This window comes from Vulpes vulpes, chromosome 1 (genome assembly GCF_048418805.1).
Source record: "Vulpes vulpes isolate BD-2025 chromosome 1, VulVul3, whole genome shotgun sequence".
Classification (NCBI taxonomy): domain Eukaryota; kingdom Metazoa; phylum Chordata; class Mammalia; order Carnivora; family Canidae; genus Vulpes; species Vulpes vulpes.
This window is the reverse complement of record NC_132780.1, coordinates 72,002,917-72,014,663: the sequence shown is the minus strand read 5'-3', so window position 1 is coordinate 72,014,663 and position 11,747 is coordinate 72,002,917. Positions and strand designations below refer to the sequence as shown.

At 52.0% G+C, this 11,747-nt stretch overlaps 1 protein-coding gene across 3 annotated transcripts in view; it reads right to left on the bottom strand.

Moving 5' to 3' along the window:
• Positions 1-986: 986 nt before the first annotated feature.
• The window catches only part of AGPAT4 (1-acylglycerol-3-phosphate O-acyltransferase 4), a 126,938-nt gene continuing 116,177 nt past the window's right edge, over positions 987-11,747 (bottom strand). For all 3 annotated transcript variants that reach the window (XM_026015917.2, XM_026015914.2, XM_026015915.2), the window contains exons 7-9: positions 10,760-10,835; positions 3,927-4,125; positions 987-1,543 (exon numbers count right to left, since the gene is read on the bottom strand). In XM_026015917.2, coding sequence (XP_025871702.1) covers positions 1,449-1,543; positions 3,927-4,125; positions 10,760-10,835 — 370 coding nt within the window. In that variant the 3' untranslated portion in view covers positions 987-1,448. The remainder of the gene's footprint in view (positions 1,544-3,926; positions 4,126-10,759; positions 10,836-11,747) is intronic.

The window sequence follows — 11,747 nt, the reverse complement described above, 5'->3', positions numbered from 1 at the left end:
AGGGCGTTCTTAGAGCTCCTTGGCTTACCTAGTTGAGTTGTGCTTGGTAAACACTTGGTGAGTGAAAGAGCAAACATCTCAAAACCTGATTCTGACTAGACTGTGCCCAACTTTTGTAGGAAACATAAGTCTATCCCTTCTGTAAGCACAGCCAGAGGTGTGGCTGTGCATGGGAAGAAAGTCTTCTGCTCAACTCTTGTGCTCATAAATCGCCATAGGTCTAAGTGCCATTAGCATTTTGGCCTAAGAGGACATGGTGTCTAGCGTCTAAACATTCTGTACCAGAAATATTACTCCTTTTCTTTCTTTCACATTGTACATTTGGCCTCTATGGACTGGTAGCAGTTTGCAGAAGTCCTGCGTGTGGCTGTCACTCCAAAGAATAGCTTGCATGTCAAGGAGCAGCCCTCTTATGAGGAGTGAAAATCAGGGCTTCCAGAAGGGAAGTGGAAGCCCAGGGAGCGTCCTTGTACCCTGGTGTTTGCTCCCATCTGACCCTGCTCAGAGTCGTACCTTCACTCCTACGTGGTGTCTTTACAGAGTGAGCCTGTATTGGTTTGGGGGGCCCAGTTCCTGCTTGCTGCTGAGATGAGCAGTGCGTATAAAGTCATTTCTCAAATAGCTGCAGAGTGCCTATGCTTGATGTTTCCGTTCAGGTTCTTCAGGGAATTGGCCAATCTCTTCAAGACTTGGGCCAGGGAGACTCCATTGCAGGCAGATTGGGAAAACCAAAGATCCCTTACAGGGGCTCTCGCTGTGTCCAACAGACAGGCTCGGCTCATCCCCCAGCACATGCCGTACCCCTTGAGCACACCCCGCCAGGCTCCTGCACCTGTGTCTGCTGCCAGGAGGGCCCCATCCAGCTGCCCCTGGCGTACTGAGCCCACCCCACCCCCTCCTTGCAGCGCTGCTGGGTCACTGCCATCCAGAACACTCCAACAGCAGAGGGCGGAATGGGAAGATGGAGCAGTCCGTGTAAACACATAGCACAGGGAGCCAAACACTTTAATTGTTTTTGGAGGCATAATTTAGTCATCTTACCTAAGCGCCTTTCAATCTCTTGCAATCCAATACAGAAGACTCAGCACCAAAGAATGAAGGGGAATCCTCTATTCCCCGTCCCTGCCCTCCCCCTGTGCCTCAGATCCCCTCTGAATGATCACAAAATAAGGCTGGCACTCAACTGCACGTTATTCTCACATAGGTATTCTTTCCCTGACACACACATACACACTCACACACACACTCACACGAAAAGAAAATCAAAACCCACTAAAGCATTATGGGGAAAAAAAGATTTAAGAACATCTTCCTCCCCATCTGGCATTGAGACCAAACTCCCTGCCTTCCCAGCAGGGGCTCACCCCGCTTCCTCCCTGGGTCCCACTATGGATGACAGGCAGCGTCCACCAGTCCCCAAGGTCCCCTCTGGGCGCTAGTGTGTTGGGTCAGTCGCTCCGTTTCTGCTTGCTGTCGATGTTGCCATAGGCAGAGCCTTTGTCGATTTCTGTCACGCCAATCATCCATCGAACTCCCATAGAAGCTGCAGAAATGGTAAGTGCAGGGAGTTAGGTAGAGCCCATGGGGGCTCCAGGGTGATTTGCCGGGGAGAATGCTGAGAGGTCAGCGGTCTGCAGACCTCAAGCATCAGCTGAGATCTCACTCGCCAACTTGGGGCCCATTGCATAATCCTGTCACAGTGATCCTTGAGCACGGGCATCAGACTCCGTGACATTAAAACACAGCAGGGTTGTCCTGCTGGTGGGTTTTAATCCTTCAACCTTTCAAATTTGCTAAGCCATGCTCTACTGTACATAAGGCTTACAGAATGCTTCCCATACTGGCCCCCACGGCAAAGACAAAACACCCTTGAGCAAAGCTTGGAGCCTGGAGAGTGCAAGAGCTCAAATGTCTATTTTGTGCCCAATTCTGCTCTTGGTACAAGTTTTAGAGCAGCTGAATGAGAAAAACCTCTGCCTCCTCTGAAGGCCTTTTCTCCAAGTGGGATCGGCCTAAAGAGAGAACAGAAGGGACCCTCATGAGAGCCCAGCTGAGCCCCCAGGAAGCTGAAAATAGGGCCGAGTTCACATAGTGCAGCTGAAGCTGCTCTCTTGAAGAGAGCAGACTGGGTGAGCTCCTTCAGGGCAAAGAGAATGGCACCAAACACAGGGCCTGCACATAGTCTGTTTATAATACACATTTCAGAATGCATAGATGGGTGATAATCTGAAGTCTCCAAGTCACGACACACGTTTAAAAGCATTATTAGCATCGTGCTCTGTGAACTGTCACACACATGGAACTGCCTGACATGGGGCCCGCGCAGCCCAGCCCGACAAGGCCTGTGTATCTCATGGGTCAGTTACAAATGGCCAGTTCTAAGGAGGACCTGCCCAATATTAGAACCACCATGCAGTGGGGATGATGATACTGCAGAGAGACATTGCTCACAGGCCTGGTAAGGGGAATGAGACACAAACAGAGAAATCCTGGACAGAGTGTAGTGAGGCCTGAGCTGGCAGCTGATGCACTGGTCTATGGGGCAAGGGTCGGGGAGCTCAGAGCAGTCAGCTCCTCCAGAGCTCCTGGAGACCCCATCTCCTGGGGAGAGAGTGGTCAGCCCTTGTTTTGACACTCCACATATTCATCACCAAGGAGCCCTGTTCTCCCCAGGGCACTGGTCTGTATGTCTGCCTTCCTGAAGACAGACAGGCTTAGCCTGCCTCCCACCCTCTGGGCACCCTGATGACCACAGCTCCTGGACACCTGGCCAGCACACAGCAGCCAGGGTGGGAGTGGGGGTCCTCTGGCCTGTTTGGGGAGTTAAATCATTAGAAATGGGTTTTCTCCTTTACCCTCTTCTTTTTTTCTGCACAAAGCAGATATTATTTTAATGTCCAGCATTAAAATAAACCGTTCACTTTAAAAAGAGACTACAGTAGAGTCTATTCTAGGAACAGCGGCCAGTTTGCCTATTGCAAACAGTCTAGAATTGGTTGGCTTGATCCAAAAGAAGGAGATAGGTTTTCTGTGTCATGACATGTGTAGGTGGCCACAATTTATTGTTTTGAGCATTCATTCAGCCCCTATATCTTTTGTAGGGATAACTGAGCTATGTCCATTTGAAACAAGCACACAGATCACTGCATGCTTTGACTCCGTGCCATGTCTCCTTGGTCTCAGAAACGCAAGGTACACTCTGCCTGAGTTTTCCAAAGTCTCAAAGGAGGATGCCTTCCTCCTCAGACTCCAGAGGAGCTGGCAGTGAAATGGGGCTGCCTCTCCCAGGGAATCCTACCAAATTTCCCTCTGGCTCCCCTGTTCATAGAGCAAGAAACAGATGTTGTGGCATCTGGCCGCCCCACTTCAGATACAAGTGGCAGTGTGCAGGGAACCTTGGTGCAATGACGAAATCACAGTCATTTGAAACTACTGGTCCATGAAGCCAGTATGGATTAATGAAAAACTGCTCCCAAATCTCTCTATTCGATGTCAGCGCATGTGGCAACCAAGTTCAAGAAGCACACGCACTTCCCCAAAGGGTCCTGGACCTGCTTTGAATGGGCAAGAGCCTTTGTCAGATGCTGTTGGGCTCCAGGAAATGCTTTTCCTGGGGAGAAGGAGAAATAATTACAATGAACAGAGCTGTCTGCGGAGCTTCTGCTCTGGGAGGAGTTCCGGTGGCTGCTCCCTCGCCAGGCAGAAAGCAACTGTATGTGAATTCCTCCAGGCCTGGGATTCTGGGTGTATTTGAATGTGAGTCCTGGCGTCTAGTTTTCCCTGTCCATCCTGTGCCTTCTGTTCACAGATGCTGCAGCACCTGGGTTGAATCCACCCCCACTTCTGCCTCCACCTGTCTTCCTGTCAGATGCTCCTCACAGTAGCACGGGTAGGGCAGGCTTTCACGCTTCTTGCTCTTTACTTACCCACAAAGAAGACAAGGACAAAGCTGGCCAGGGTTAGGGAAGACCCGCTGCTGATCATGTTGATGAGGAACCGGAAGAAAGGGTAGAGCAGTAGGGAGGCCCAGAACAACCAGTTGATGAGCGTCCAGGGCCGCCGGGGCGGCACCATGGGTGTCTCTGGGAAGGTGCCCGTCCTGTAGTACTCCTCCTGGAAGGCATCCTGGGGACAGAGAAGTGGCTCTGAAGTACTTTCCTCATGCATGACACCAAGCTCCTGCAGGCCCTTCCCAAGACTCTGCTTCTGAGGGTAGTTCAGAGCACCTGGGGTCCCTGTGAGCCCAGCAGAACTAGGGGGAAGGAGGGGAAGGGCTGCAGCATCACCCCAACAGGTATCTTGCAGGCACCTGATATGTCTTACCAATACTGAACTTGGCTGTCCCCTTCCCATAGAGGCAGGACCATCACAGCTCTGTCACTAGCCCAGGCAGGCATAGGAGCTTGAGCTTTGGTGCCAGGCCAGCCCAGGGTCCATCCTAGTCCTTAGTACTTACCTGCCTCTGGTCAGGCAGCCAGGCTCCTGGTTGGCAAGAAAGGCAGCACTGCCACCCAGAACAGGCCAGTGGAGAATGAACTGAGACAACACACACCTGCCCTCAGTGAACAGAACAGACTAGAACCGTGAGCCTCAGGCAGAGCCATGAGCTTGCCCTCTTGCGCCTAACCTATGACTGTCCCGATAGCATAAGGCCAGTGTACTGAAGTTGCACCAGGAGGAGGGGCTGTGGGGCTGCTCACAGGAAGTGAGGCACCTGCGGAGGACACCAGCAAAGGAGGGCTCACTGCCCAGCCCAGGCCAGCCTCCAGCTGCACTGCCCTTACACCTCCTTCCTTCCTCAGGATCTAGCAGCTCTGATAAGTGACTGTCGAGACAGCCAGATGGTCAAGAGTCTCCTGTTGGACAAGTAGGAGCAGATTCTCATCTGGTGCCCGACCCGAGACCACAGGCATCCACCCTTTTCCGCGGGCTCCAGAGACAGCACCGGGCCCTGTATCCACCACCCTGTATCTACCCTGTACCTACACGCTTGTGATAGTCTCATTTTTAGATAAGGTACAGTAACAAAATGGAGCAATTGCAACAAAATACTGTTATCCAGGTAATGCGAACATGGTGTCCCTCCTGGGGACGGGGTGAGATGAAGTGCGGGGAATGGTCTAGATGCTGTGTGGCTACTACTGATCTGGCGGTGCGTCAGAAGGCTCCCCTGCTTCTGGACTGCCACTGGCCATGGCTAAGACCGCGGATAAAGGAGACTGCCTGTCCCCAATGTGTGTGTGTGTCACTGAGGAGCCTGCAGGGGGTCTTGGGCACAGGAAGCACCAGGGAGCCCCCAGGGAGTGAGTGATGCTGCGGGGCCAGGAGACCCACACACACACACACAGCAGGTGCCGGGTGGTGGGCTGGGTGACAGGCTATGAGGACAGAGAGACTGGCACCAGGACACCGACACCATCCCCCAGGAACCATGTGGGCATGAGGGCCGGCAACTGGCAGACATGGGGTGGGGCAGGTTTGCCCATTTCTAAACAACCTGAGAGAGAAATCTCTAAAATAGACCACACTTCTCTGTTTTCCCCAATCAGGATGGACTGAGTGATATGCTTTTTTGACCACTTAGGGTCATTTTTTTTTTTTTTTAAGATTTCATTTAACCCCTGAGAGAGTATGAGCAAGGGGAGGAGGAGAAGCAGGCTCTCCGCTGTGCAGGGAGCCCGACTCGGGACTCGATTCCAGAACCCCAGGATCATGACCTGAGCTGAAGGCAGATGCTCCACCGACTGAGCCCCGCAGGCACCCCACTTAGGGTCATTATTAAGATGAGTCCACAAACAGGCCATTCTGGAAGGAGAGCCTTGGACCCCTTCCCCAGAGCCCCTTCCTTGGTCCAGATTCTCCTCCTGCATCTCTGCTCTTGGACAAAATAATCAAGCAATTTCAGGACAATCGATTCATGTGCCGAGTGCTCCCACCCTCCAGGAAGACCTCTCGGGAGGGGGGACAGCGACCTGTCTGATGGCCAGCAAGAGGGCCCCTAAGTCTGCCAAGTCCTCCCATATTACCTCCCTGCCATTGGGTGATTTTCCCCATCCCAGGTGGGGGCCAACAGAGCCCAATAACTGGGCAAGGGGGTTGCTACAAACTGAATGTTTGTGCCCCCCCCCCCACCCCCCCACGAATCTCCACCTGGAAGCCTAATCCCAGTGTGGTGGTCTTGGGAGGTGGGGCCTTGTGGAGGATGGAGCCCTCATGCTTGGGAGAGTAGCACCCTTATCACAGGGATCCTAGAGAGCCTCCGTGCCCATCCACTACGTGAGACACGGCAGCCCCAGGGGGAACATGGCCAGAATCCAGCCGCACTGGCCCTGCTCTCAGGCTCCTGGTCACCTGGCCTCCTGAGCTGTGAGAGGGACATGCCTGCTGGTTATAAGCCACCTGCTCCCTGGCACTTTGCTACAGAAGCCTGATTGGACTGAGACAGAAGGGGATACTTTAGTGCCTTAAAAAAAAAAAAAAAAGCTTTGTGTCATTTATAAACCATAAAACTCCCCCATTTTAAAAATGGGCAGTTTTGGTTTTTTTTTTAATTCTTTGCCTTAATAGTCTTGTTAGTCCTTGTCTGTTGCAAAGTTTCTGCAGGGAACTGATGCTGCTTTATCGTCTTGTGCCAGAAAGACACTCGCTAAGCCAAAAGCTATTTGTACTTCTAGCAAGAGGAAAAAGCACTCCCTTTTCTAAGGAACTAATTCTCTCCAGAGTTTTCTTTTTCTGTTTTGTTTAGAAGACTCAATCTCTCCCCACAGCCCCTCACTGCACCCCCCCTTTGCCTCCATGACATGGCTGCTGCAGTAACCCTTGCTGGGCTCCAAAGTGACATCGCTGTGGCTCTGTGACCCTGCAGGGTAGGACACAGGAGCATCTGGCTGGGGCCACATGTCAGCTCCAGCATCAGAATGGTCGTGGCCTCTCTTGGTTGTACTACCTCTTTTGTAATCAAGTCCACCCCACAGGGAAACAGCCTTGGTTAATGATGCTTCCATTTTTTTTGTTTCCGGGTGTTAGCGTCCCACGGCACAGGATAAGTTGAAATTGGGAAGTGTATTTAGTGAAAGGGGAGTTGGTTTGTTTCCAGAAAGAAATATCACCCCAAAAGTCTAAAGGAGGAGGAGATGCTCCCAACAAAGGGCAAATCCCCTGAGCGCACAACCAAAGCCTGGAGAGGTGGCACCGAAGGCCGGGCCGTCCACAAACAGCTGGACCGGCTGAGTTTTCACAACTTTTGGCTCAGCAAAATAAAATGTCTTGACACGCAGGCAGAACTCAGGCCAGGAGTATGTTGTTTGCAAAGCACTGTAGCACGGGGCCAAGCCAGAGATCCTGCCGCCATCGCCGGCTTGGAAAACCCTTACTTCTTGGGCATGAAGAGTTTCCCGCAGGCCTCTGCACCGCACACAGAGCAGCCCCCAGCCGTGGCCCTGGGAACCCTACACACCCACGGGACGGCTCGAATGCTGCATCCTGCACCCGCTTTTCAATCTGCACCGTTACTGGCTAATCCCTCATCCCTTTAGCCGACTTCACACTGCAAGCCGGGGAAGGAAGTAATTTCTGTCAGAAGAGAAAAGTTAGAATTCGTTTAAACTGTATGATGGAGTGGCCACGACAGCTCTGGGGAAAAGTGATTTGGGAGCTGCTATTGTCCCCAAAGAGATCACGTGAGGTATGGATGGTTCTCAAAGCCCATGCCCCACAGCCAGCAGCGGTACTGGATACTGACACACAATAAACACTGTGCATTTATTTCCTAAATGCTAAATGCGTTCCCCTTAAATGAAGACCTCATTTCAAGACACGATGCCCTTCCTATCTGAGTGTTAAAATGACTGTGGTAGATAGTGGATTTCTCCTTACATCTCTTCTTGAACAGAAAGAAACATCAGCACCTGCCTGCTTGGCTGCCCACCACCCCCTCCCACGTTTTGCAGACACCTGTCCGTGAAAGCAAAGCCAGAGAACTGCTGCCCTAAAGTCCCAAGCTCAAAGTCAACAGAATTGACTTTCAACACCATAAACCTGACAGATGACCATTAAAACAGAAGCACTTGGGCAAGCTTGGCGGGGCAGCAGGATTTCTAGCACATGAAGCCCCAGACCCAGCCAAAGGACAGGATACAGTGGTTCCTTCACACCTGTCCACACTGCCCCCTGGAGGCACCACTGACCACTTCCTGCCTACTGCTCAGTGGTTGTCCCTCCAGGGACAAGGCCAGCCTCAGAGGTCTGCTCACAACACCCTCGGGACAGAGAAAGGACCTGGCCCTCCGCCACCTGGCTGGAAGATGGGCACACGATGTCATTCTCTGGACCCGAGTTTCCTCATCACTAGCATAAGGGCTTTGAACTGGATGATGGTTTCGAGAACCTCTTCCAGACTGAACGCTATCATTTTAATACATACAGAGTTTAGAGAAAAACCTCCGGAGAGACTTCATCAAGAGGACAGGTGCAATTTAGGGGCAGCACTTGAGTGGCTAGGGCATCTGCCATGGGCTCAAGTCATGTTCCACGGGTCCTGGGATTGAGTCCTGCGTGGGGCTCCTTGCTCAGTGGGGAGCCTGCTTCTCCCTCTCTCTCTCTGCCTCTCCTCCTGCTTGTTCTCTCTCTCTCTCTCTCTCTCTCTCTCTCTTTCTCTCTCCCTGAAATAAACGAACAAAATCTTTTTGTTCTTAAAAAAGGAGGGGCGCCTGAGTGGCTCAGTGATTCAGTGATTGAGCATCTGCCTTCAGCCCAGGGCATAATCCCGGGATCCTGGGATCAAGTCACGCATCAGTTTCCCTGCAGGGAGCCTGCTTCTCCCTTTGCCTATGTCTCTGCCTCTCTCTGTGTCTCTCATAAATAAGTAAAATCTTTCTAAAAAATAAATTTTAAAAGAAGAAAAGGTACCTCTTTGCTGAATGCCCAAGTGGTTCGGCTTATTTCATGGCCACCAATGTCCTGCTGATGGAGAAAAATCTCCTTTGCTTTGCTGGGTTTCGGGGCCCACACTGGTTAGATTTGTTTGTGTGGTTCTCTCTACAAAGGATTCCTTTCTGAGGCCTTTTCTTAGCACATGTTTCTTCTTGCTAACAGTGACCTTTTTTATACTGCCCAGATGATTAAACCAGAAAACAGCACAAGGAGAATGCTGCCTCGTGCATGAAACTGGAGGAAAGGAACATAGACTGTGTGTGTTTCTGTCAGGCCCAGGCCTGCGGCGGCCCAGGAGCTGGTACCTGGGAGCCCTGCTTAAAAGCACCTGCAGTGCGTGTTTGAGCAGAGCCTGCTGGCCACGTGTCAGAGGGGGCCTCCTAGAAATCGGAGTCTCTAGGGCCCCCTCCAACCTGCGGGGTGAATCTCTGAGGCCGCTCGGTCCCCACTCTGGGACAGGTAGGCCTGAGTTCTGTTTAGAAGAGGAGATGAGATGCCTAACCCTATAGCCCGTTCTGAAAAGACCCCCAGGGCAGCCCCGGTGGCTCAGGGGTTTAGCACTGCCTTCGGCCCAGGGCATGATCCTGGAGACCCAGGATCGAGTCCCACATTGGGCTCCCTGCATGGAGCCTGCTTCTCCCTCTGCCTATGTCTCTGCCCCTCTCTCTCTCTCTCTCTCTCTCTCTCTCTCTCTCTCTCGCTCTTTCTCTGTGTGTCTCTCATGAATAAATAAAATCTTAAAAAAAAAAAAAAAGGAACCCCAAATGGCAAATTCTGCGAATGGGCTTGTAAAGGAAGCATCACAAAGTCACTTCCTTGGGAACATAAAAGCGACTTCATGCTGAGAGAGTACCAGGCTCTTGATCCCCCAAACTGAGCATCTTTGGAAGGCTCGACTTAATGGCATGGTGGTAATCTGGAAGTCTTTGGGGCCAAAACACATTCTCAAAGGAAGGATTAAAATTCTTATTTACCTGGAGTGGATGGCCCATAAAGTTCTGTGCGATTATCTTCCCTACGGGGATGAGGAGGAACAGAGGGCACGTGCCCCCAGTCTCTATTTAGAGAACCTGGCAACAGGTTCAATGAACTTTCCTACTTAATGTACTGGATTCTAGGTCATAGGCTGGTTATGTATGCTGAAGCAGAAATAAGTCTTCATGGGCGGTGAGACTGGGTCATACCAACGCCTTCACTGGGTGGAAGCCAACCTTCTCTCCTTTATGAGATCAAGCAGTTAGGGCAGGAATGATCTGATGCCCTCTGCCCCTAGCCTGTGTCTCAGGGGAGAGAAGCCAATGAAAAGTAAAGGCCCTGTTCAGAGGAAGGAAAGGAGGTGTATGTGGGGGAGGTGTATGTGGCAGGCGGAGGGGCGTGGGGACAGCTCAGGAGCTGGGACACAGGCCAGATGGGGGAATCCTACAAGACGCCATCTTGCTCTTGCTTGTGCTGTTGAGGCCACACAGGCAGCCAGTGTGGGGCCAGAAGCATCGTGATCATACACGTTGCTGAAAGAACACTCCACCCCCATCTCCCCTGAAAGAACCAGAAGCAGGAAAGTAGACACAGCCCTTTGGGAGCCATCACTCCCTGCCCACTGCACCCAACATGCTTCCTGTGAAGCCCCCTTAGAACATATTTTGCTACATTCTCTTCCCATTGCCAAGGAGAGTCAGCCCTGGGGTGGTCATTAACTGAGGCCTGGGGTTACACACGGATGGAGATAAGCTTGTCACCACAATCAATTCCCAAGAGGCTCCCATGGTGCACCCAGAGCTACTCCTGGAAACCGGTCCTTGGGTCTTGCAGGACCACACGCTGCACTGACCTTCTCCTGATAGAGCTTGTGGAGCCAAGCTGAACACTCGTCCTCATCTTCTGGGACTTCTTCTAGAGGGATCCGCCTGCAAAGCAGAGAGCAGCTAGCAGGGAGGGGGCCAGCGCCACATGCCCCAACCGTGCTTTCAAAGTAACAATGCTTGACATCTCTGGATTTTGTCCAGGGAGTCTAGGCCATGTGGATGTGCAAAGGGCAGCTCAACTGACAGGGATATTCACAGCCATAGTGGGGAGACCCCGGCCCAGATACCGTCCTGGTCCCCAAAGGAATGACCTATGGCAGGTTCAGTGACTCTGACAAGGGCACCATCAGCAAGAGATGCCTGCCTCTCTGTCCTCCCTCCCTACCTCATGGAACTGGGTGTTGGCCTCTTCAAGAGAGAGCAGTCTTGACCCATTTTCCAACTGTTATAATCCAATATACACAGAATCTACATACAGGTAATACTATACTAGTGCTTCTCTCGCCCAGGTAATGACTTAACACAATGGGGTAGTGTCTCCCATCCAGTGACTCCCCTGGCCTCTTGGCCCATGTGGAGGCAGACCTGCTGCAAAGGTTTCGACAAATAGAAGGACGTGTATTCTGGGGAACATGGAGAAAGCAGGGGACTTTGGCCAGGCCCCAAGGCTCTTTGCTCACCAGAGGTGGGGGAAGTTCCAGTGTGGCCCTGGGGCTGGTGCAGGCAGGTGCTGGAGGCTCAGCCCCTTGCACACAGCCTCCCTGGGCAGGCAGGAAGCCACTGGGCCACACCTTCTATTATTCTATTGTGTATCTAGTTCTGTTTGTTCTCAGGTTGCTGGGTTTTGTGACTTTGGGGCATATTTATTCGTATCCGGTTTTGTGCATCCCCCAAGACTACCACAGTGGCTTCACTCCCCTCTCTGGCTTAGGACTAGCTCAGTAACAAGGTACATTTTTAGAGCTTATCCGTCACACCATAGCCTGTTAAGAGAATGTGGGATTTCGTCTTCTG